The 24,559-nt window shown below is 38.0% G+C and overlaps 1 protein-coding gene across 3 annotated transcripts in view; it reads right to left on the bottom strand.

The window, feature by feature from the left end:
* Positions 1-1,167: 1,167 nt before the first annotated feature.
* CA10 (carbonic anhydrase 10) overlaps positions 1,168-24,559 on the bottom strand; it is a 207,147-nt gene continuing 183,755 nt past the window's right edge. For all 3 annotated transcript variants that reach the window (XM_054221638.1, XM_054221636.1, XM_054221637.1), the window contains 5 exons: positions 15,559-15,654; positions 13,529-13,601; positions 6,007-6,161; positions 3,483-3,657; positions 1,168-2,603 (listed from right to left, as the gene is read on the bottom strand). In XM_054221638.1, the coding sequence (XP_054077613.1) occupies positions 2,581-2,603; positions 3,483-3,657; positions 6,007-6,161; positions 13,529-13,601; positions 15,559-15,654 (522 nt within the window). In that variant the 3' untranslated portion in view covers positions 1,168-2,580. The remainder of the gene's footprint in view (positions 2,604-3,482; positions 3,658-6,006; positions 6,162-13,528; positions 13,602-15,558; positions 15,655-24,559) is intronic.

Consider the following 24,559-nt stretch of genomic DNA (forward strand, 5'->3'; position numbering starts at 1 on the left):
ACAAATCATGGCAAGATGGAGTTCATTAGCTCACAAAATGGAGCTGGAAATGTTGACAAATATATTTTTGGTGTCCCAGTATGATTGCTCCGTTTCTCTATTTGCAGGGCTTCTATATCGCAGTCTCACCTAATCCAAAGCACAGCATGACTCCTTCCTAGGACTAGTCCCTTCTATCATATCTCTTCCTCCTCTTAAATCCCTTCAATCAGCTTTCAGTAAAATAGAAAATAGGTTTTATTACTTGTTAAAAGTTTTATAATGGAGGCCTGGCTTATCTTCCCTACCTTCTGTCACTGACAAACCTGGATCCACAACTGCTAGATATTTGTCCAGAAGTATAGATGGAAGCATTGTATAGCTTGTGCTCTCAGTAACTTTATTCTACAACCTTAGCAATCCTAGGAGAAGCTTCAAAAAACCCAAACCACCCAAAAAAGTAGTGGAAACAATCCCAACACCACAAGTTTAAAAGTTACAGATCACTATGGCAACTCAAAAATATTAAATGGTGCTTTTTATTTTTTATTAGCTAGGTAAATCTAAGGTGAAAATTTTGTTTTATTTCAGTTGCAAAAGTTGACAATATTAATCTACAGTGTAATAGTCACTGTGTGACGTTTCTGTAGCTGTGTTGTGGATTTTTCAGATCACTGCACAGTGTTAAACTGGCATATGGAAGTAATTTGAAATGCTCGAAATGAAATAACTCAAGGATCAGGTACTATATATGTGCTAATAGCACCCTGGGGTCGGGGTCATCAGCCCAGACCCCTCCTACAAATACAGCATCACTGTGCCACAGCCTATCTAGGCCAACCTCTTCTCTTTCACTAGTGACTTCTTTGCACCTTTCGATGAGAAAGTGAATTGTTGACGACTTTGGGTTCCTTACAGGTTTCCATCTACATCCATGTACCTGCTTTAAGGGTCCCCCGAAGGCCAGCCCGTGCATGTTTTCACCTCCTGATAACTTTGCCTTTCATGTCATAAATGAAGTCACACAAAAGTTGCAATCATTCCAAACCACGGTCTGCAACACAGACTCAGGAGTTTCCTATCTGATGCTACCTGCACTGTTCTCTTCAGCCAAATTGAAATAATGTGGTTGTCATGTTAAAGCTAGTTGGCCTGCAACATTTACAACTTCTTTATAGTGGTTCAGTTCCCTCATGCTTCTTGTAGTGCCTGTTTTTCCATTTGGTATAAATAATTCATTGATCAGGCGTGGTACTTTTTAGCTTCATTTTATTTTTTGTGAACTTCAACATGTTATAAAGTGAGTGTTAGGAATGGAATAGCATGAGGTCTGTCCTCTCTCCAGATTTAAAGAAAAAAGAAATTTAAAAAAATCCCTTAGCGTGCAAGAAGGTCAAACGTGTGCTACGTGAACTTGTTAAACACATTTATTGAGTTCTTGACAGTAACCAAACACAGTGAATGACCATTATAAACAAGAAAAAAGGCATTCGCTTTTACTTGGTCAGCTCCTGCTTTATCTGTAAAGAAAAGATATCCCTTTCCATTACCAATTTACAGGATCTGAATTTGTTTGTCCCAATAATGGATTCAGCAGAGAAAACGGCAATTTTGTTTTTTTCAACTGCTGTGTTCTTCTGAGCGCAGCTCCTATTAATGATGGACCATAAAGTGGAGTTAGTTATACTAGTTTTAAGTGCGTTCCCAATTGCCATTAACTCACTTAAATTGGCTGCAAACAAAGAAATGTAGTAAACAAAAAAAAAGGGAAAAAAAGGAAAAAAGAAAAACACAAATAATGCAGCCACAAGTAGTAGAGGCTTCCTATTTCAGAAAGGAAAAAATAAATCAAAGCAAGTTTGCTAAATTAATTTGTTAAACACATTTATTGAGTTGTTAATAGTAACCAACACAACATATGACCTGTTGTAAAACAAGAAACAGAAAATGGATCAATTCTGATTTTGGCAATTCCTACTACAGATATGTGACAAAGAGGGAAATATTTCAATTTCCTTTATATTCTGCAGTGATATATTTACAATACTTATCTCTCAAAGTCTGTCCCTTTTTTAATTAAATGAACAGAAAGATCATAACCTAGAAATAAGTTTCCTCTACAGTCGTCTTGTTCTGTCTTGTCAGTATCCATTAATGATAGTGAAATAATGAGAGCTTTCCAAGGATTACTTGGCACACAGAACACAACTCCACTTTGATGCTGTACCGAGCCACCTTTTTTCTTTTTTTTTTTTTTTTTTTTTTTAAATTTGAGGGAGGGGGTAAAAGAGGAAGAATTTCATATGTACAAAGGCTGAAAAGTCTTTCTCTGTGAAGCTAAATTAGTTCAGGAAAACTGTATCAAAATTGTAATCACATTTACTGTAATACTGTCTTTTTACTTTTTTTTTTTTTTTGATTACCACCGATCATATGAATGAATTTTTAGTTGAGTTTCCAACATGGCAGCTCTTTTCCTACAGCACGTTTGCACGTGCTACGGCGAACCCAAAGAGAGTGAGGTTGGGTGCATTCTAGATTATGTCAATTCACAGTAGTAGCATTCCACTGAGGTTATGGGTTCTGCCTGCTCTGTCTTACTTACTTGAGGAGCCATTCATTTACTGAAAGGAAAGAGAAACAAAACAAAAACAATTATGCTTTAATAAACTCCAAATATGAAACTGCCTGGATTTAACACTGTATTAGGCACTCAAACTGTCTTTTAAAAGCCAGGAGGCTCAATTTCCTCCTCTTTCTGGAAAAGCATTAAATTGGAATGACTGTTTCTTTGAAGTATTGCAACTCAAGTCATCAGCCTTGTTCCTGAAAACATGCTTTCTTTTCCACCCTTCAATAGTACTCCTTCATAACCATAATATTATTGGTAAGAAGGCACTTTTATGCTATTATTGCAGCTAATATAACCGTGTGTGTATACGATACATAAGATGTATAAGACACATTACAGCTCAGTTGTAAGCCCCCAGCTTTGGCAGCCTTAAGACTCCACCAGCACGAGACTGGGTTGGTTCGTTTGTTTAATATCCATTGCGTAATACAAAACTTTCCGATTTGGGTGTTTGTTATGGTGGTGCACCTCCAAGTGAAATTTATTCTTTTGTTTGAGATCAGCTGTCATCAAGGCAGCTCATCCCCCTTTTTCTTTCCAAGGTGGGTAAAAAAAGAGCAAAATGCACTTTGTAAGGTGAGAAGACTTTAAAATGAGGCTAGAAAACTTGAAGGCCTGTTCTATCTGCTTTAAAAAAAAAAAAAATATTAGATGTCCCAGACTGGTGGGTTTTTTGTCATGCTTTTCCTGCATGTTTCTGGGCAAGTTTTCTCATCCATTTCCAGTATGTAATGTTTGACTCGTACCATTAGTTCCCCCAAACCTGGAGTTTCATCTGTTTTTATTTGTATGCTTTATTATGCACTTGGGTTTCTCAAAGAAAAGAGCTCAGTGTAAGCATAGAAAGGATTATTCTGGAGGTAGAACGTACCTCTATACTGTAGTTTCTGTGCTCTATTGTTTGGACAATCTTTTCCCTGTAAACTAAAGTTGATATTAGTTCGGATACATCGATTGTTGAGAGGCTGGACTGGTCTGAAATTGTCGCTCATGCTCAGAAATATCTGTGATGGCTGATTCTGGCTTAGCAGTCGTAAAGAATGCATCTATACAAAATACAAAACAAAGGGTTTTAGTACTGGTCTTTCCTGTAAGCAAACAACATACAACCCTATTAAACAGACTACTTAATAAATGAAAGTTACACAGAATTTCAGTGATTTTTAGTCAGAGGTGGGTTGAAAGAGTTAATGCGAGGTAAAACCGTTCCTTCCGTGGTCCTCTGTTTCTGAGCCCCATTTTAAACGAAAGTAACTAGTTTTGTGTGGAGTAAGTGAAAATGGTGTTGAGGTGTCCTTGGCTGCTCAGGAAACAAATGGAATACAGAGTACCAGCTAGCAGCAGCTGGTGCAGAGAAAATGAACTTGATGAATGACACGAGCTAATTTCCTAAGTTTTGTAGCTATTAGTGTAGCTTCCAGTTGAGAAGACGCAGTTTTGGATGATGGTACTCAAGGACCAGGTATGGCCAGTCAGGACGGAAAGGATAACTGACAGTCGTGCTGCTGAAGTCATGAGACTAATGATGTTAAAAAGTGAAATCCTTTCTCCATTGTCAGCTCTGTCTTGATATTGTCTGTGCTGCGTCTAAAGTGTTCTTATGGTAGACTCTTGTCTGCTTTTGAGCTGTTTTTACAGATCAGCAGAGGGAATTAGTTTCATCCAGGATTTTCAGTGTGCCCAGCAGTGGTTGGATGCAAACTACAAGCAGACAGCAACGGTTCTTATAATGACTGTGCAACTGTGCTAAAAGCATGTTAATTGGTTCAAGTCAACCAAAACCTTTCAAACTTTGTGTAGGAAACTGGTGAGAGAGGAAAGGAACCCTGCAATTTGTAAATCAGAAGCCTTTAAAATATTTTGGTTTAAAATCATGAAAAAAATGTTTTCCGTGTCAGAGTACAATTTAAGAGGTTTGGTTGTGACTTTTAATGTTTAAATGGGGAAATTCAGTAGCTGGTTTTACGTAGTAAAAATCTTTAACAGCTTTCAGGTAAAACTTGAGCCGTGCATTCCTTTATCAGTCTGAGTACACAATGTCATTAGTAAGTATTCCATGAAATCAATTTGCAGCACTAATAATGGAGGATGTAACTAACCAGTAAAGCATAACGAGGAGTAAGTATCATGAAATTATAACCCATAGGTACTAGCGTAGACTCAAGGAATATTCTAATCTTTGTTTTGTACGTTAACGTTGTAAGTAAAAACATTGCTTGTAGGAAAACGTTTGGGTCCCCTGCTTGGAAAGTTCAGAATGTACAGCATGCTCGCCTGTGCTCAGCTGTGTCGTTCTCCCAAATTACCCATTTAGAAAAGAAACAAAGTGCTTTGGCTGCATCTAGATAAAATTGGACAGAAGGAATATCACAAAGATAAAACATCTCTCAGGCTTTTTAAAGTCATCTTATTTACAATGTTAATATGATTTTAAATCCCAAAGTAATATTTAGGGTTGTTTTATCATTCCTCATTTCATTTCTCAGGCCAGATTGCGTCTGCTGCGTGCTTGGGACAGGCAGATGGTGGTTCAAGTATTCCTTTGGGATTCTAGTACGCGAGAGAATAGGTTTTAGTTCAGCTCACAGCTCCGTAGGCAACTCGCTGACGGAAGCTCTGGAGAAGGCTGCAATTGGTGTTAAATTTGTTGTTTTCTGATGTTAGGCCTTGGATTGTGAGTGAGTCATACAGAAATGTAGTCTTTTCGATTTTTTCCACTGGAGTCTTTCCTCAACAGCATAATTTTACTATGAAATTAATTTAATTGTGTTTTCTTTTGCATAATTTATCATACTTCTTTCTAATAGGGGCTTCAGTTTGCCAATCTGATTTTTCTGAAGATACTTGCAATATCTATCCTGTCATCTTATTCTATATCAGAAGGCACTTGCTGATCTATTTTCAAGAAGGCCCAGTATATTGGATCTCTGTCACACTAACGTGCTATCGATATGTATTTAAATGGCCACAAGTGTCGCTCACAATTTGTCCGTTTCTTTCTGACCCAAGAATGGCCTATGTTATACTATATCTCAGTTATTTTTGTACAACACTGCTATACTTGTTTTAGAATCCCCATATATCTATTCACAGAATCATAGAATAATTTAGTTTGGAAGACACCACTGGAAACCGTTTGGTTCAAACCCTCACTGCAAGCAGGGCCCACCTCAAAGTATGTGTGTGTCTGTATAGATAATTAGGGAGCTCTAAATAGTTAATATTTTTAATTTAGCAAAAAACTCTTAAATGCTTTTGCAAATGGTATAAATTGCAGGCAGAGATCCCTACAGCAAAAGGTTGAATCTAATTTTGTATGTAAAGCTACAAATACATATGTTTAAAATATTCTTTTGTACAGATACTAGATCAAGTAATTTTTTAATTATTTTTACCTGCATCCTTGTTATGTAGACAGGTTTGTTCATTATTATCCAGCTTGCTGTTTCATAGCAGGGTGGAATTGTCATTGACCCATCATACGTAATGAAACTAGACGTCTCTGGATAAAGTTCCTCAATATTAAGCCCCTGTAGTAAGTATGCATCATCTAGAGAATAAAGAAGGAAAACAATTAAGATAAAACAATAGCTTCACAAAAAAACCCATGTAAAAATATCCCACCCTTTTTATGTACAATCCTTATTCCAGAACATCATCAGTTTTACTGAAATACGAAGTATAATGAACATACATCTCTGAATGCTCCAGCAGTTTGGACAAGAACAAGTAACAAGAATTCACTAAACCTTCTTGGATTGAGTTCTGCTCTTAGATGCCCGTGCACGCCTTCTGTGAGTTTAGCACAAGCATTCACAGTGAAACCCCGAATCATGTTTAATAACGGGAGGTAAAAGATTTTTGAAGTTGCAGTTATTGATTTAGATGCAGCAGTCTTTGGAAAATGTTGACTTACCGTATTTTGGAGTGATTAACAATTTTTGCTCAACAAAGCCTTGGGAACGCCAAGAGTGTTAAAACTTAACTGCCCTTCTACCACAGGAGGAAGTTAAGGTTAATGCATGATAATGAAGCTGCTCAATGAAGCCTGCTGGCCTTTCGTGTGCACAGTGGGGGTGGATGCAGTGCAAGCTCACTCAGAATGCTAAAATCGGGGTGGAAAAGTACGTCCGGAAAGCAGCTTACTAGGGTCCCTGCTTTTATTGTAAGCCTCCCTGGGAATTAATGAGGTATCCCTCTGCAACAGAATTCAGTCTCTGCATATGTACCAAAATATAATGAGAGATGGTTATATCTTTCAAAATTCATCAAAGTTCCTCAGCCTTTTCTGTACTATGTGCACTATTTCCCTTGTGTAATGCTGGCCCTACAATATTTTTGGCAGTGCTGTCAAAACTGGAGCTCAGATTTTCCTGCCAAATCTTAGGCTGTAGGAGTTCCTTAATAGAAAATACTCAGGGATACACACTTCACTTGTTATATGCTACTGACACTGTGTATCTAGGAGAAAGCCAGGCTGGTTACGAGCCATAATGTTGTGAAATTTCTTTGCATGCTTTCACTTGCATGTAGTGTGTTCAATATGGTTCATTTACAGAGTGGGTGCTAAAACACTGGCACTGAAACCTGCATATTTAAGCGTGTTTCCACTTTCAATATACAAGATGAACTGGCAAAGAAGATAGCATAAATAAAATAGAAGATACTGCTCAGACTAAAGAAAAATGCTGAAAGTGCGTCTTTTAGGTGAATGTCAATAATTTAGGCATTTCTGTTGGATTCTCTGATGTGTTTCATGTACCATTCACTGTAAGTTTAAATGGGTTTTGGGTTTGTGTATGGCTTTTTTTTGTGTGTTTTTCTTTTTTTAAAGCTGATAAACAGTTCCTTGCCATTGGGAAAAGATTTTTAAATGGAACCAAGGAAAGAAATATAAGCGATCAAGGAAGCATATAAGAACTAAAAAAAGAGGAGAGTAATTTAACTTGAATTTAACATCTTATAGCTGAAGGACAAAACTTAGATGAGCAAAATGCTTGTCTCATACTATCTAATGGAAAAAACAAGGACTGCAGACTACTGTCTTGGGCAACAGAAAATCAAACAACACATGCAAAGCAAATGTGACTTTTTTTATTATTTTTGATATAGTGCAGTCAACATGCTACAGGCTTCTGGGGTAGCAATATTAGTGGCTACAGCATCAGTTAAAGGGTCGAGGTGAGAGTGTAACACTTATACCACGTTGACCAGTGCCCTACAGTTATTTCATATTTTAAATGTGTTTGTTATAATCTTGGCAGGCCCTTTCAGGTTTGTCAGAAATATGTCTTTCTGCCATGCTCTTGCAGCTCGAGCCAGGGTAGTTGCCATACCGTGTAGCTAGATCCTCAAGTAGAGGGGCAAATACTGTTTGCGTCTTGTAGGTGTCTGACTGTCACCTTTTTTAACATGCTCAGCCTTCACTGGCCCATGGCCTGGGATACGCAGTCTTTTTAAATCCAAAATTTTCCAGACAAAAGTGCAAAACTGTTGCTATATTCTTAGAGTCAAAACACTGTCAAACTTTAACAGCTAGAGATGACTGACTACACCTGTGTCCTATTCATTAAAACATTATTTGCAGCGCAGCGGTAATTTTGCCAGAATTACATGAGAAGAGAATGAATGCATCTTTTCAAGCCCAGTGCCTGTTTTCAATGAGTCATCGCATATTTCTCCCTTTCCCACACGAACATCCTGTTCATTATTTATGAACCATGGGGAGCAGTGTGTTAGCTCCGAATGGCATGGAGTCAGTCAAACTCTTAAGGACCAAATCTGCTTTGTCTCATCCATACTGACTTTGGCTGGGCTAAAATGATTTAAACAAGGTAGAATATGCCCAAAATATTTGCTACGAGATGGAAAGCTAACTAAAGATTAATACAGATGAGGGATATTGATGATACGTATATACGTATTTTGTGTGTGCCACGTTCTAGTTGGCTAATTTGTATTCGGAACAGTGCACAGATTATTAGCAATAGGACTACCTGTCAAATGGAAGATACAGAAACAGACTTACTGCTGGTATTAGTTCAGGTAATCATGGGGGTTTTGGAGTTGCCTCACACTGCTTTAATAGAGAAAGTAATTCATTACTTTGATATGGGCTTTTAACTTTTGTCTGTGGATTTACAGTGTTTAGTCATTCTCAGAATATAATAATGCTCCGGTGGTGGAATGTGGCATGTAAGAGTGGGAGAGCAGTGTGGGGCATGGTTCTCCTACTCATTCAGGTAAGCCCGACGTATGCCAGTGCTCTCAAAATCAGGAGAGATGTTCTCCTTAGCCTTACTGAGCTTCGGATCAACTGCTTAGGTTATCTTGTTTGCATACTGAGGACCTACAAAATATGTGGCCATCTCCCGCACCAGCACCCAGCAGTGAAGTGGCTCCAAACCTAGTTCATTGCCTCTGTCTTCACTTGGGATATGTTTAAGGAGAGACAGTGAATTATGCTAAGTGTCAAAATCCATCAGTTGTGATTAATGGGAAAGTGGAGGAAAATATCATTGAGGAAAAGGGGAAGATAGGGGTGAATGAAAAAAATAAATAAAAGAGTTTGGCCAAGTAAAAGCAGTATTTATTCCTGCCTGTATATGGGTTCTATTCCCATGGGAAGTTAGATGACTCCACGAGAATGGCCTGAGAAAAGATTACAGAATAAGCATTTGGTTATCAACATTTTTCCCATGAACAGCTCTGCTGTTTCCCTTTCCCCACATCTTGATAAAAGTTTCCCATTCTGGAACTGAAACAGAACTGGTGGGTTTGCACTAATACTCGATGTAACACTTTAATGTCTTGTCTGATGTTTATTGTAAGTATGTAGTTCAGTGTAGGTCAAAGTCACCACGTGCGATCTCTTGCCAGTAATAAACTTCCTTTAATAAACCCATCAGCCTTTACTAGATTCTCAGCATTGTTCCTATCTACAGCACATGTTCTGTTTATCTTGATCTGCTTGTGCCTTAGGGTGGTTTCTGAACTCATGAACTTTTCTCTATACGGATTAGATTTCATATTCATTTACATAAAGGCATTGACTCTGACAATTTTCTTAGCAAATAATGGAAATCCTCTTTTATCCCCAGGTTTGTAACAGGCGCGTAAGGTCTGCTTTCACAGCAAATTCTATGTATGTTCTCTTCAAAACAATACTATTTACAAGGAATATATTATTTACTGAACAAAGGAAGGTCCATTTGATTTTGAAGTTCATATCATGATAATTTGAAAAGGGCAGGTGCAGCTCTAACTAGATTAGATTTACAGGGTAAGGAATGTAGACATCGTCAGTTTTTTAATCCTGAAACAGAGTTTCTCCATTTACCAGCCTTTACAAGTCCCTTTGACCCAGGCTGACAGAGGCCCATTTTGAGCACCTGCGGTCAGTCCCTGCGGCCTGGTTCGAGACTGCTGAGCTTTTACTGCTTGGGACAGGAGCTGCAAGAGCTCAGTCCTTCAGAGAGCAAACCGAAACATGAACCTTGAGAAATTAAGTCTCTTATTTCCAGAAATCTTTAAGATTGAGCATTTTCAGGATAATCTCTTAAAATCGGAACATTTTATTCACTTGCACCCTATCTATAAAGTTAAAGATTCCATTTGAGGAAATTCAGAATTTTACAGCTCTTCTGCCTTGCTGAAAATGGGGCAGTATCTTGGTGAGGAATGGCAAGCCTAAATTTTCATATGGAATTTTGGGGATCTAAAATGTTACTACTTTCCAATGTTAAGCAAACACTGAGTAAAAGCTAATGTAGCATAACTGTTCTGAAAGAAAGCTAACTTATCCCCTGCAATGTCGTACTTAAAGAGCAATATGAAAGCAGTTTTTCTTTAGAGGTATTCACATAGCTTCTGACTAAAGCCTGTTTGAAAGAACATTTGTTTCAACTAGTTCACAGTAGATTCTTTGGGCTGTGATAACGGAATAAAATAAGCATTTAAAATCTGCTTAAAAATTCCATGGGGTCCACTTTACTTCACTGTAGCCATTAATATCTAAGAGTAGAAATTCCCCTTTTAACGCGTTTTGCTCATGGAAATTTCACGCAGCAGCATAGATAGCTCTTAATTTTGTTGCTGTTCTTAAAAAAAAAAAAAAAAAAAAAAAAAAAAAAAAAGTAGTACTTTAGTTATTTTACTAACTGTCCTGACTCGGAACCTATGCTCCACTTCTCATTCGCTCCACACTCCTATGGAGCACACTGGGACTGGTCATTTTGTCAGTAGCCTGCTGAGTATTGACTTCAGGAGTGGACCCCTAAAGCACAAGCTAAAAAACTCCAGCGGCTAAAGGCAGAATAGAAATCCTCGTAACGTAAGAGGTAAAATTAGTTTTCAGCAATGATGCTATAATCCATCACACAAGACAACTGCAAAATTACTTTCAATAACACTTTCACATTCCCAATTTACACTAAAAAATTCCCAGTCAATACTTGTTACTACAGTAAGTAACCCAGTGCCCTGCAGAATATTATATGCATTGTATCTGCCAAGGATTTCATTTTAACACATGAACTTGTTAGTGATAACAGTGGTTAACAATTAAAGCAGGTCTGTTAATCATTGATTCTGCAGCCTATGTTATGTGTTCATCTTCATGCGAAATTTCATTTAGTAAACGCAAATTATGTGTGATTGGAATTGCATTTTCCTTCTAAAGAGGCAAAACAACCGATGAAAGGTTGTAGGCTGCTGCCAGCTCCAGAGAAGAGGGGTGCCCACTTACACCTGCAGTGCACAAAGGAAGTATTTTGTATTGGGAGGGTATGCTTGCTTCCTGGTGGGGGCGATGGTTGCACGCCGAAAGATGCAACAAGGGAGAGATGCTGCAGGTGCCTTCCTGCCCCTGTGGACCCGCGTATGCTTAGTCATGGCCTCTCCTCTGCTCTCAGCCACCACAAGTTGTCCAGTCTTTGCTCTGCTGGCCAGCCATTGTAGCATGTGGGGCCAAGGAGCGCAAAAAAGGCTGTGACACTCATGTAAATGCATGAGATAGAGTTGCTGTGATGGGAAAAATGAGGCAGGAGTCTTCTCTCATTCAGTGTGCGAGACCTGACAGGTCTGTGTGTGTGTACGTGGGGAAAAGCAGCTTCCTCAGTGGTACAGTCAGAGATCTTCTGGCTGGTCCCCAGACAGCAGCCAGGAACATGTAATTTGGGAGTGAAAGAGCCTGAAAAAGCACGTACAGCCTTAATGATAATGGCCGATCTCCAGGATGCTGCAGCAGCACTGGTAGGCAGGAAGCTCTTAGAGAACGGTGTTGCTGTTTTTGCAAGGAATCAAGACAGGCAGTTTACAAACTGGGCTGATCTCCTGCTTTCATACTGATGTTTCGTACTGATAGAACGATCTGGAAAAAATGTTCTGAGGGGAACCCTCTGTCACTTTCCTTTCTACAGGTATCATGGAGAATAGAGTTTTATCATAATAGAGGCCTCTTATTTGGACCAAAGATGTAAGAAAATTTGTTAACTGTAAGGTAAAATTAGAGAAACACCAGTGGGAAGAAAGGTGCGTGTTCTAGGAGAGGACAAGGAACTATCTATTTCAGAATGGGGTTGGATTGGCTCCATTCTTCAAATTCTGTATGGGGTGGCAAGACTTGAAGTCTTTCTAGTGCTCTCTTGTTCAGGAATTAGTGGTTAAATTCTGTGTTTTCGTTTCATACTGATCTCAAATCTACACTTTTTCTTTTTACAATCCTGGCTTTGCAGGGAGGGCGAAAAGATGGATTCCATGGAAAGAAATGAGACTGTAGTTTAGTGACGTGTAGAGAAACCTCTCCAAGCCTTTCCATTATAAACCTCAAGTTCAGTGATTTTTGTTGAAGTTAAATGGGTATTTGAGATCTCTGGAGCTTCAGATGCAAAGTTGTTGTAGAGTATATAGTACAATATATTTAATTTACAGAAAGGTAAACTGAGACAAATGCTATCAGAATTGTGAACCAAATCCTGGAGTCCTGAAAACCAGTCTCATTCCCGTTATTGTGAACAACTCTCTCCCAGCTTTCATAATCAAAAGAAAAATTGATGAAGTTTATAAAAAAAATTGTAAGTCGTTTTTTACAGAATAACAAATGGAGGCTGAGTTTTACAATACTTTTCCTATTTTTTCAGTTTGATGTGTACTTTCTGGAATTTAAACTCTGGTATCGTTTAACTTGTTTTATTAACTCAATGGTTGCTTGGAATTCAAGTGAATATTTGACAAAGAGAATAAGGTTTTCAGGAGAAGAGGTTTAATTTGTTCCATTGAGATATATGTATTTTTCATGACTTTCTCTAAACTAGCCTAATTTTCACTGACATTTAAGCTCCAGTTTTCCACAAGTTCAATACGCTAACGTGGAATTATTGAGCATTATCAATTAAAGGCTTTCCAAATTTGAATACAGCAAATACACATGCTATGTTAATGACCTCTTTTTATATCCATTAAGTACAGCAATAGTTGAATAGAAATGGCATAACTTTTCTGTACAAAAATAAGGTATTAATGAATACTAAATCCACAGTTAATGATGCAGATCTTGACATAACTTGATCTGATACAATCCAGGCTGCTGTGCACGTTACTTTTATTGCTAACAGTAGGCAGTTTCTCCTGAGTATTCTGTGTGAACACAGCACATGTATTTAAGTATAATTTCATTAATTTATTGCTTGTTCAAACATAAAATAGACTTTGAAGTTCAAAATTCATTTGAAGAAGTGATGACCTTACTAGATTTCTCAGGTTCCCAAGTTTATCATGCAGAGTTGCTGGCAATGCAAACTTCGTAATTTTTGCCCATAATGAAGTGCTTTTTTTTTTTTCAGTGGATTGCTAAATACATTATTTGATACTAAAATCATACAACTGTTAGCCATAGTAAATAAAAAAAAAACAACTTACTTTTATATGTTATTCTTGTTATGGTGTCTCTGTTAAGCATACGATTTAGAAATGGATTTGATGATTCAGATACCTACAGAAGAGAAAGTGTACAATGTCAAAATCTTCTCACAAATGTTTCCTTTCTGGAAATGTAGCTGTTCCACGTGGGCGTGCGCCCACACACACACTCTCTGTCTCTCCCTCTCTCCCTCCTTCTCTCTCCCTCCTTCTCTTTCTCCTGCCACTCCTCCAAATTGTTTCTGCCTTTTTTTCATTGTTGTGGGAAAAGGAAATAATTACTTGGATATTTTTCTAATAAAACTTGTTAGAAAGTTGGTATCTAAAAAGAAATTTAAAAAAACCCAGGGATGGGATAACAGGATGAATAGAAATTAGTGCCCGAATAAAAGCGTGAGTACGAGTTTCTTCTCCAACAGCTTTGATGGGGTTTGCAGGTGGTTAACGTAATTAGGCAGGATTTTCATACAGTATTCCATTATTTTTCTATTTATTGAAAAATACACTTTTGTTGCAGCAGACTATTTAGATTGTAAATAAAATCTGTCTTCCCTTTGTTTTACATACAGGTATGAAATGCTTACATTTCACCCCCATGAACTCACAATTATGTATACATATATACATACACGTCTACGTACACAGAAAACATTCAGTCTGCATTAACATAAGCATCCCGAAGAGGACTTATAGGAAAAATGATAGAGGGCATAGAGGCATTGTTGCTTTGTTGTGTTTTTTCTTTGGGGTGGAAATTCAGATGGTTACTTCTCCACTTAGAAGTTTTTCTAAGTGCTTTGGACATTTAAAATGGAACACATCTTTTCATGCCAGTGAGAGAGGCCTAGAGAAAAATATGGTGAGGCAGATACTAAATTTTGTTGCTCGTTATAACAAGTGTGCAACTCAGCGAGTACGAGTGATGCATTACTTAGACAAAATTGGCATGCTGGGCAGTTGGAAGGCTTGCTTCAATTTTATCCTTTTGCGCTAATTCAAGTAAGATCGTTGGTCGTAATACAATACATTTTGGATGAAAAAAGGTAACCCAAATATCTTTCTTAATTATTAGACCTGTATAAAAGGGCAATTTTCATATCTAATTATTCAACATACTCTGTGAAAAGCGTATTTTTAACTCTAAGGTTAATGCTTTGTCAGGAACTTCGCCTTATGAAATGGGATTAGAGAGTACTAAAGGGAATTAATAGATATCCAATACGTAAGGTCTGATGATGAAAGCTATATATTTTGGTATGAAGCACTTATTCAAAAATATATGCTCTTTTAGACTGATGAAACAGAGATTAAAAAATGGCAGAATATGAACAACATTTTTTTTGGGAAATGCATTCTTCACATAAAATGAGTGAAAGGTTTCTTCAATGTAATTAGGGAGGTTTGAGTAAACTATTAAGTCTTGAGTTCAGTGCTAGATCACTGTAATGTATAGACCTAACTATGCATCAGGATGGAGACTGAAAGATGACAAAATACTCATGTCTTTCTAGCTCTGTGAAATGGAATATATTAAGAGTTACACTTCCAATGTTCTTTTGGTTTTAATAGTTTAAGATGTTTTAAATTATATGGTGAGAAAAACTTATTGTGCTGACTTTGAAACATCAGCATGTCTCCAAAGAGCAAACATGCCCTCTTTCCCAGGGCCTCAACCTACTGGGAGAGATTTACTTTTAATTGAATGAATAACATTTCATGAAGAATTATCAAATCTGCAAAATTAGCAACTTTTGTCACAGTCACTAAAGTCTTATGAGTGATGTTTATGATGCAAGGATTCCTCTCCCCCCTCCTCCCCATACCTTTTCATTTTCCTTACATTACATTGTAAGCGCTTTGGAGTAGAGATTGTGTGTTCGGTTCCTGGGATGATGCTGTCTCTGGATTCCAGATCAGAGCCTCTAGGCATGGCTATAGTATAATGATATAGTCTAATTCCTAGATTTATAGCTCATGGGAAAAGAAGTCCATTGTCTATATATTAGGTATTGATAATAGTGAATACTTACTTTCATAAATATGGAAACTACCACCAAACCATTAGGACTCTTTGCAGCTTCTGTGACATTTGTGTACAGCTCATGGTTATAATGGATTAGTTGAACCTAGAAAAGAGGGAAGGGAAATGTTACAATTAAACAGTAGCAAATCGTACAATACACTGTTTGCAAATACTCTCTATGCACCAATTGGTTTGTATTAGGATCCCATCTACGCTTAGGATATTTTATAACAGTGCATTTTTTTCAGACGTTTGTGGCATGCATGATTTTAATAATTTCAGTCACCATCTGGCTCCCACTGGCACAGCACCAGCATGTTTTCTTTTAAATTGCCAGTAAGTGAATTTACCCACATCAAGTTATGAATTGCATTGCAGGGGTTGACATCATTTCCCTGTTGCAACAGCATTTGCCATGGGCATCAAGTAATCTGTACTTTTCAGCCGCGAGCCAAACACAGAGGAGTCAGGGGTTGAAATATTTGAAGAAACATATGGGATGTGGGTTTGGAACTGTTTAAACTGACACTCACAGAATTCAAAATACTAATATTCATTGGCCCCAGATTTTACAAACTCTGTTACAGAAGCTCCTACAGTTAGGCACTTACCGTATTATTGTTAACCAGGTTCTCCTTAGCTCCTACAGCTTTCCTTCTGCTTTTTAGTTTTATGATTTGATGGAACTTTTAAATTGTGAAGGCGCAGTTCATCGCTCTCCCTGCATATGTAAATGTCTTACCCAGAACAATGGCATTTGATTTGTCTGGGATCACTGGACACTGTTACCATTTATATTGCAATTTTTAGCCTCACTTTTTAAAAAAAGATGAACAACCCCAATGAACTTGTGAGGCCGTTAAGTACTTTTAAGAATTTCAAAGGCTAGTTAACTTTATTTAGCCTAAAGATATCTATCTTAATTTTCAGATGTCAACTAAAAAAGTAAGGTCGTTGTTCTGGCCTTTTCAGAATTGCAGCAGCCTGATGTTTGTATTTAAAAATCTGGTGTGCCTTCCATGTGTTAGCATAAATCTAAAGGCTGTCCCCTGACATTTCTGGACTTGCATACTGTGAACAAGACCAGTACTAAGTTGATCTATGCCTGGCAGTCTTTTTAACTGTACAAATGGCCAAAGACTAATAGTGCCAGTAAAGAAATTTCATCATAGTGTGCTTTCTGTGTTTATAATGAGGAAAAAAAAAACCCACCCACCTCAAAACCACTGAAATGGGGTTTAGTGCCTGCATTGGTGACTCTGTCTTCTGGATGCACGCAATGTCTGGGGCTTCATCAGTGATACACAATTGCAAGGATTTCTCTGCAAGAATGGCCTCCCTACAGAATCTGCTGTGCACAATCAAGTTACAAAGACAAAGCGCTGCTTTGCCATCCAGAAATGTATGTCCACCAACACGGGTACTGGTAGTGATCTGAATTATAACAGCATCCCAATATATGTGTAACCTATACCATTATTCTCTCAGTCTATGATAAATTGAGAAATAAATGATGCCTCCCAACTCTGCAAGTGTTCAGACAGTTGCATTTCCTACACTCTGCCCTCACTGCACAAATGTATTCAAATAATTCAGAATCAGATCTTATGAGCTTTCCTAATACAAAAATTCACCAAGCATTGTCCTCCATTCCTGTTCCTCCCCCCCCCCAAATCCCTTAGTGATGCTGTTTTAGTGCTTGGACATTGATGTAAAAAGGAGTAGTGGAAATTCTGAAAGAGAATATTTGCATTAGTAACATTAGAAGATTTTTGGCACGTAGCTTTACTAGTTACAGCTAACGGTTCACAGACCAAAAAAAATTAGGTAAGGGTCAAAATTACTGCTACAACGTGTTAATTTCAGTTACTTTTTTCCTGTCTGGATTGGGAAGTATTGGTTGACCTTTTTGCAATTTGCAGGGTAGGTATTTTTTAAGGCAAACAAACAAACCAAACTTGAACTAAAAAGTAAAAATGTCAAAGTAGCCAATGAAGTCATCTACTAAATTCTGACAGCTAGGTAGCAGGATGAATGCAGTATGTTTTCTAAAGGTCTTGTAAAGAATTAATGAGAGCGTTTACTCTACAGCACATAGAGGTTCTAGGCTTATTAGTCATCACTTTGGGTACTACTGAACTTTGATAACATCAAGGTTCTGGGGACTGTGCAGTCACTGAAATTTTTAGGCTTAGTAACATATTCTTATGTACAATTATTCACTCTGTCAGCCAAACTAACTTTTGAGTTATCAAGGAAATAAGTGATGAAATCCGCTTTAGACTAGAATTCCTTCTGTACAAAATCCCAGAAAAACAATGAATTATATAAACTAAATTAATCTAACAAACCAAAATGTCTAGTGCAGGAATGGGTAAAAGTAAGGACCAAATTCTCCATGGAGGCTCTGAGTCAATGTTGAACTCTCATTTCTACTGATGGGACTTATGGTAATAAAACTCCTGATGTTATCTATGACCACGTGTAGAATATTTGTCCCAGACTCACTGGAAGGACCCTACTGTCCAGTGCAGTTCTAGCCTTGTGTAACACTTTGTAGTGCGATGAGCGATGTGGGCCTCAGCACATCATAGTGTCCCGTCTCTGCTGGAGACCTCTCCTGATGTCAGAAGGAGACACAATTCACTCGGTGAAAAACTTACACCCAGACTGCAGGCAGTCAAAAGGTTATCTGTGGGAATGAGTCAATGTACTTGAATTCATTAGAAATTAGAATAGTTATTTCCTTTGCTGATCTGTAAATGATCTCTGTGCCCCATATTGTGCTGTCTTTACATGTCTAAAAACTTTGGCATTCTTTACCAGCGCTTCTAGCGGTTTTCATTTCAAGTTTCCCATTCCTGCAGGTTTGTATGCCTCTGCCCCATGCTGCTTCTCCTTATCATATCTCAGTTTGGTAATGAACCTTTCTGGAGAGTGTGCTTGAGAAATCTCGCTTTGCTATAGTTTAAAAAGATCCCCCTGCCTTGCTATGTGTTATTGTTTCTCAAAGATCCCAGTGCTGAATGAAGACAGACTTTTTTTCTTATGAAACCTGTCACTTTCTCTGTGTTAGAGTTGTATCCTTCTTCCCTGCACCCAATTTAATTTTAAAGTTGTTTCCATGGCACCATGGTTAAATTCATTAGGTTTTTCTTTTTTTTTTAAAAAGATTGACCATGTAAGGAGACATATTTTTCAAAGTTTCTCATATGGAACAGACTAATTTAGAAAGGTACAAATGAATAAAGATGTCTTAGATAAAGAATATTACATGCAGGATAAAAAAATAAAGTCCCTATTAAATTCCTTCTTTTGAGAATAATTTCTTTAAAGTTCCCTGAAATACCTGTAATCTTAAAGTCTGTATTAAATATTAGTAGAGTCTTCCATGAAGGTGAAGCCATACATAACTACAATTGCTTCTATGTGAAAATCTCACTTTTTCAAATGATGACATTATATTAACAACAAAGCACAACAAGAGCAAACCTGAAATGCTGAAAGTACCTTTTGCTTCTAGTTTGCATTTCAGGGCTCAAACACAATACAGAATCTTGTTATAAGCTATTGATTTTCTTTGGAAGATTCCCCCTTTAAGATTAATTTGCCACAGAACAACTGATCGCTCTTTGTTTTCCTCGAGCTATAGAAGTTCTATTTTTCAGGGAGAAGAAAGGAATTAAGATTAATTACTCTCTTTTAGCCCATGAAAATCCAGAACGTGCCCCTGTTCCATCACCCAAGAATGTGCATTGGAGGAGGAGCAGACATAGCACTTTTTAGACACCTGAGGCTGTTGGGAATGTCAGCGGGAGCTGACAACAGCACGTTCGGGGTAATCTACTCAGAGCACGCTCTCTTCAGCCTGGTAGCATGTGCTTTGGGGCAAAATAATATAGATAGGCTGATATTATGGCTCATGTTTTGGCCACTACGGGGAAAACATCTAATTCCCTTTCCCAACACATTTGCGTGTGTGTTTATAATGGTAATAACCCATGCTTTGATGAAGTTCAGCCTTGTAGTCGTATTGTTTGTACTGTTTTTCCTCTGCAATGTGTTTTGCTGCTTTTCTTGATCCTTCACCCAGGTGAAATGTGCATCTTTGGTCAGAGCAAACAGCAGGATATTTTCTGTGTGGCATTTGACCAAGGCTCTTTGGCCAAGCAAAAGGAGGCAGTTTGCTGTGTTGATGGTTGTGGGTGCCAAATATTCCAGGGACTCTTTTCAGCAATCTTTTAGCAATTTTTTAACTTGGACAAAGACCCTCTGTGACAGAGGTCTGATCTGGTGTCTGTGTGTAACCCTTTTATAAATGTTAGACCAATATGAAATACTCTGCTGCAGTGAGACATGGAGAAATACAAAACTGGTTATCGCAGTATTTTACCCACAAATGTTTCCATAGTCTTCCTGGGGAGTAATGGAATACCCATTATTCTGACTTGGAAGTGTTACAGTTGAGTGCATAAGCATTTTGATTTGTAAATGGCAAGGGATCTAAACCTTGAAGTGAATGGCAGCAAGGAACAGCTAATCTGTAACTATAATATTTGTATTATGCTGTGCTACCTGATAAACTGTTGGGATACCTGATTGAGAGCAAGCACAAAGCATGTTTCTAGCATAGCAGGGAACAAAAGCAAACGAAATTGCTCCAGAAGACAAGTTAAATGTTTGTTTTGATTCAGAGTCCTTGTAAAAAGTGGATAAGATCTCATTAAGGTAAAAAAATCATACATTTTTGTTTATCCAGAGTTTAATAAAAACAGCGAAAGAAATGTAATTTCTGCATGGCAGGTGTCCAGTGAGGAAAATCATTTTAATAAGTTAAAACCTATTAATAACAACAGTTGATATTCCAGTGTTAAAATATAGTTGCTCTTACAGGTCTTGTAAATCCCTTTGGAAAGCGCAGTAATGTCATATCATCTAAGAGTTACTTACGGTATTAATTTTGTGGATCTGAACAGGTTTTAGATCTGAGGTTCTCACCTTGTGAAAGAAATGATTTTTTTTTTTTTAAATGTCCCCTGGTTCTAGGACGTGCAATTTGTGTGGCTGACAAAAATATTTTTAGATTTCTTTTAAATTAAATTATCTCCTGCTTCATGGAAAGGTATAGCATCATCTGTGAGAAGATGCCTCGGGCTCCTCAGAACCCGTGGTCCTGATTTGTCTTGTTTTGTTGGACTGACGCCTGGCAGCGATGCAGTGGAAATTTTCCTATCTTTGGCAAGCGATGAAGGATTTTTATGGTGTGTCACTTAATAATAGGCCTAAATATCACATGGACTATTCAAGGAAGACAAAAAGTTAATTGCAGTTTTTTCATAATTGGTTGGGATTTGGAGCTGGATGTTAATGTTGTCTTTTCCTGAATTCTTATAATGATGAAACCTTGTTTGTCCACACACACAGTCACCCATATGTGAGAAGAATGCACTAAGATTGTACGTATTTAATTGTCACATCTTGGTGGATACTCCTGGCCTGCTCAAGGCACAAGTCATTACAATTCAAGTGGGGTAAGAACTTTAACTCTCTGGTCCAGTTCTCAGTCCTTTTTTTGCTTTCAGTGAGCCCATTCAAACTAACAGCTGGAGAACTGGGCTGTTAGCAGGCTCAGAAGAATGCTGTTTAAGAAAATAGAAATTGTGATTCACAGTAATTGTCTTTGAAAAACAAACCCATCTTTTTGTCACGCACAGGGTACTCTACCATGCAATGTTAGGATCTGCCAAGGTGGTATTACCCACATACTTATTAATTAATCCATAGATCTACTTGGCAGTTATTTTTTATGTATAAGTCCCCAGCAGTGAGGTAGTCTTATGTTGTTGGTAAATTGGTAAAATAAATTTTACGCGACCACCTATACTTCCAGCAGTTTACTAAGCATTTTAGCAACTACTGTGGTTTTAAGATTAAAATTAGTTATAAAGATTAACTTAGTTTAATATAACGAAGGAGAGATGCAAAAACCATTTGTTTGAAATAATTGTATATCCCTAACTCTATTTGAGAGATTCTCTCTATTAAAACTGAGGTTCCTTAGGCTGTTGCTGACAAATGTCATTTGTGTTGGTTTGGGGTTTTTTTTACTGCTTTTGACAGTTATTTTGTGATTTAAAATAAATGCCTATACAATACTGATTTAATAGAAAGGCTTGTCATCCACATCTATAGCAATATGCCAGCAGTTGTATCCTTGATAAGTAAAGAATATTATAATTCTTTTTTACTTAAAAGACTAAGAATGCAAGGAAGGAACTCAGTTTTCTCCTGCTTCTGAGCAGCCAGCTGTATAAAAGCACGTGCAGAGAAATGCACGAATGCATCATGCAGTAAAGTGGAAACACAGTCAAGGGTTAACTATACTTGGCTGCAAAATCTTCTGTACTAGAAATAATGATATGCTAGGAATTAGCACTTCAACTGCAAATGGTGTCTAACACTTAATTAGACCAGTTGGTAACGAGAACTAACTCGCAATAGCTCTATTCAACAAATGGTGTTCAAGAGTGAGTTTTATCCAGGCTTCCCCAGTAAGCAGTTAACACTCTGTGTTATTTTTAGCATATATTATGACTAAAAAAGTATCGTCGCCCACTTTAGGTTTAAAGTAGTTATCTCTAGATGCTGACATATGAATGAAAGGTGCGAGAGAGTCTTCAGCTTTCTGGGGCATCTGTTCTAAGATACTCTAGCTGGGTGTTTAACAGTGCTTTGAGAAGAGATCGGTGAGAATCGGATCTGAAGCAGGAGAGCCATTTTGGCTGCTGACCTTGTATCTTACACTGATGAGGCTATTAACAAAACAAAACATTTATCCTTGGTTATGTGCAACCATTGCAGCTAGAAAATATGAAAAATATGACCTGGATGAAGTGTAGAAGATTTTAAACTATTTCTCTCTAATATTTTGTAAGTCTTACTTTAATTCATTTGCTAGTAGGAAAAAAGGGTATTTTAGACAGTATTTAAAACTCTATGTTTCTTTTAAGCATCCACAGGACTACAGTAAAAAGTACAAATTACTAGCTTAAGAGGTTAGATTAGCTGTGCATGTCTCAGAATTTGTTATTGGGACGTTTCACCTTTGTGCTAACACCAAAAAATTAAGTAAGTGATAGCCTGAATAAATAAATCCGAAAGGTGATGGATTCCTGCCATCCAAATGCTGCCAAAACTGTTGCCAGTGTCACAATCGCTTGTACTCTCTTCCAGATAGCAGGAAACACAATGAAGGAAAAATCCAAATTGAGCCCCAGAGGTACATAGATGTGTCTGTGATGCTGGTTGCTGTGTGACTTGAGGAGCATTTTTGACAGGGCAGTCATTGCTGAAGCCTTGCGCTGCCGATTACTCTAAACGCGGGGTATTTCTGGCTGACCTGCCCGTCAACTGCTCTTGTCATTCGTTGTTAGCAGATGAGCAAGAGCTGGATAAACATAAATAAATGACACTGTTCTGCAATTCACTTTGTGTAAGGATCAAAATGAAGTCTTAGACTCAAATGTTTAATGTTGATTATGTCTTGGCTGATGCAAAATTTTACTGCAAGCTGTAATTTGGCACTGACCCAATCCATCATCTACGAAAGTTACATCTTAAGAGAGAATAGGGGTAATGTAGGAAAACGGGCTATTAGATGAGCCTATCATCATTTCTGGATTCGTGCAGGATTTTCTGACTAAACACTACATTTAAATTGTTTTCTCATTTTAAATACAACAGATGCTCAGACACCATGATGATGAATTCAGTATAAACGCTCCATTTGGGAGATTCAGTTATATAATGGTGCTCTGAATTTCTGGGAGAATTCTCTATTTCTTTAGCAACTAGTCCAGAAAGCAGCAGAAAATGGTTCCTGCAAGTCAAAAGTGTGGTGAAGTAGTGATGGACGCTATTTTTGTTGTTCACTGTGTTACCCTGAGACATTGAATCAAAAGGACACGTGCAAGGTCACCCAGCGGTGTGGCAGGGATGCATTAACAGTTGAAGCCTTCTCTAACAACACGTGACGCCACTACAGCTCTCGCTCCACCTTGCCAAAGTACCATCTGTAGCTACGCTTCTGTTCAAAGGGTGGGCATGATGGGTAAGAGCAGACAGAGAAATATCACAGACTGATGAATAAAAGAATGAGCAAAAAAGTTAATAGAATTTGGGCTAGTGAAAATCTAGTGGTTGATCTGGGCCTTATCCCTTTTGTCCTCATTTTATAATCTAGTAGGGAAAAAACAGTCAAGCTTAATATACCCAAAGTTAACTGGCAAGCAAAGAAAAGGTTAATGTCAGTGTTACAAACCAGAAGTAGAAAAAAGGCAATTATCAGTTTTACCTGCTCTCTTGAGTATAGAAATATATTGTTAAATTAAGAATATAATTTTCCCGTGGCAAAAAAGACACATGGGATTTCATATTCTTAAAATTACAATAAGGCGTGTATATGAGGAAAGCATGGGATAACGTCGAGGATGTATTTTAAGAAGCTGTTGGTGTGGTCCGTCTGGGGTTCGTGGGAGCCCTTGACCAGCCCGTTTGGGCAGCAGCTCCTGCCTGCCTTCCCGGGTGCTCTGGTCTTCTGTTGCCTGAGCTCAGCCTGGCACAGGCATCCACATCCAGTCTGTCGTTATGGCTCCTGCCACGGTGCATGGCTTGGTGACCTCTCCTTCCCCACTCCCTGCTGGCAGGTGTAGGATGGGAGAAGAACTCAGCACAGGATCTGTGAAACTTGGCTGCTCTTGCAGGGAGGAGGGGAAGAAAGGGAGATGGCTGCTTGCCCTTTGGGGAAGGAAAGCGGCACGTAAGTATGGAGGATGGACATGCGCACTTGGTGAGATGAGACTTTCTGTTTTAAACTAATGGAATTGCAAAATATTAGTAGTATATCTGTTAAAAGTTAAATGTGAAAACACACAGGGTCTCATGTGATCTTTCTGAATGTTTTATTGATGCATTTTTTACTCTGGAGTCTCCTTCCCCTTTAGTGATTG

The sequence above is a fragment of the Rissa tridactyla genome, chromosome 15 (genome assembly GCF_028500815.1).
Source record: "Rissa tridactyla isolate bRisTri1 chromosome 15, bRisTri1.patW.cur.20221130, whole genome shotgun sequence".
Taxonomy (NCBI): Eukaryota; Metazoa; Chordata; class Aves; order Charadriiformes; family Laridae; genus Rissa; species Rissa tridactyla.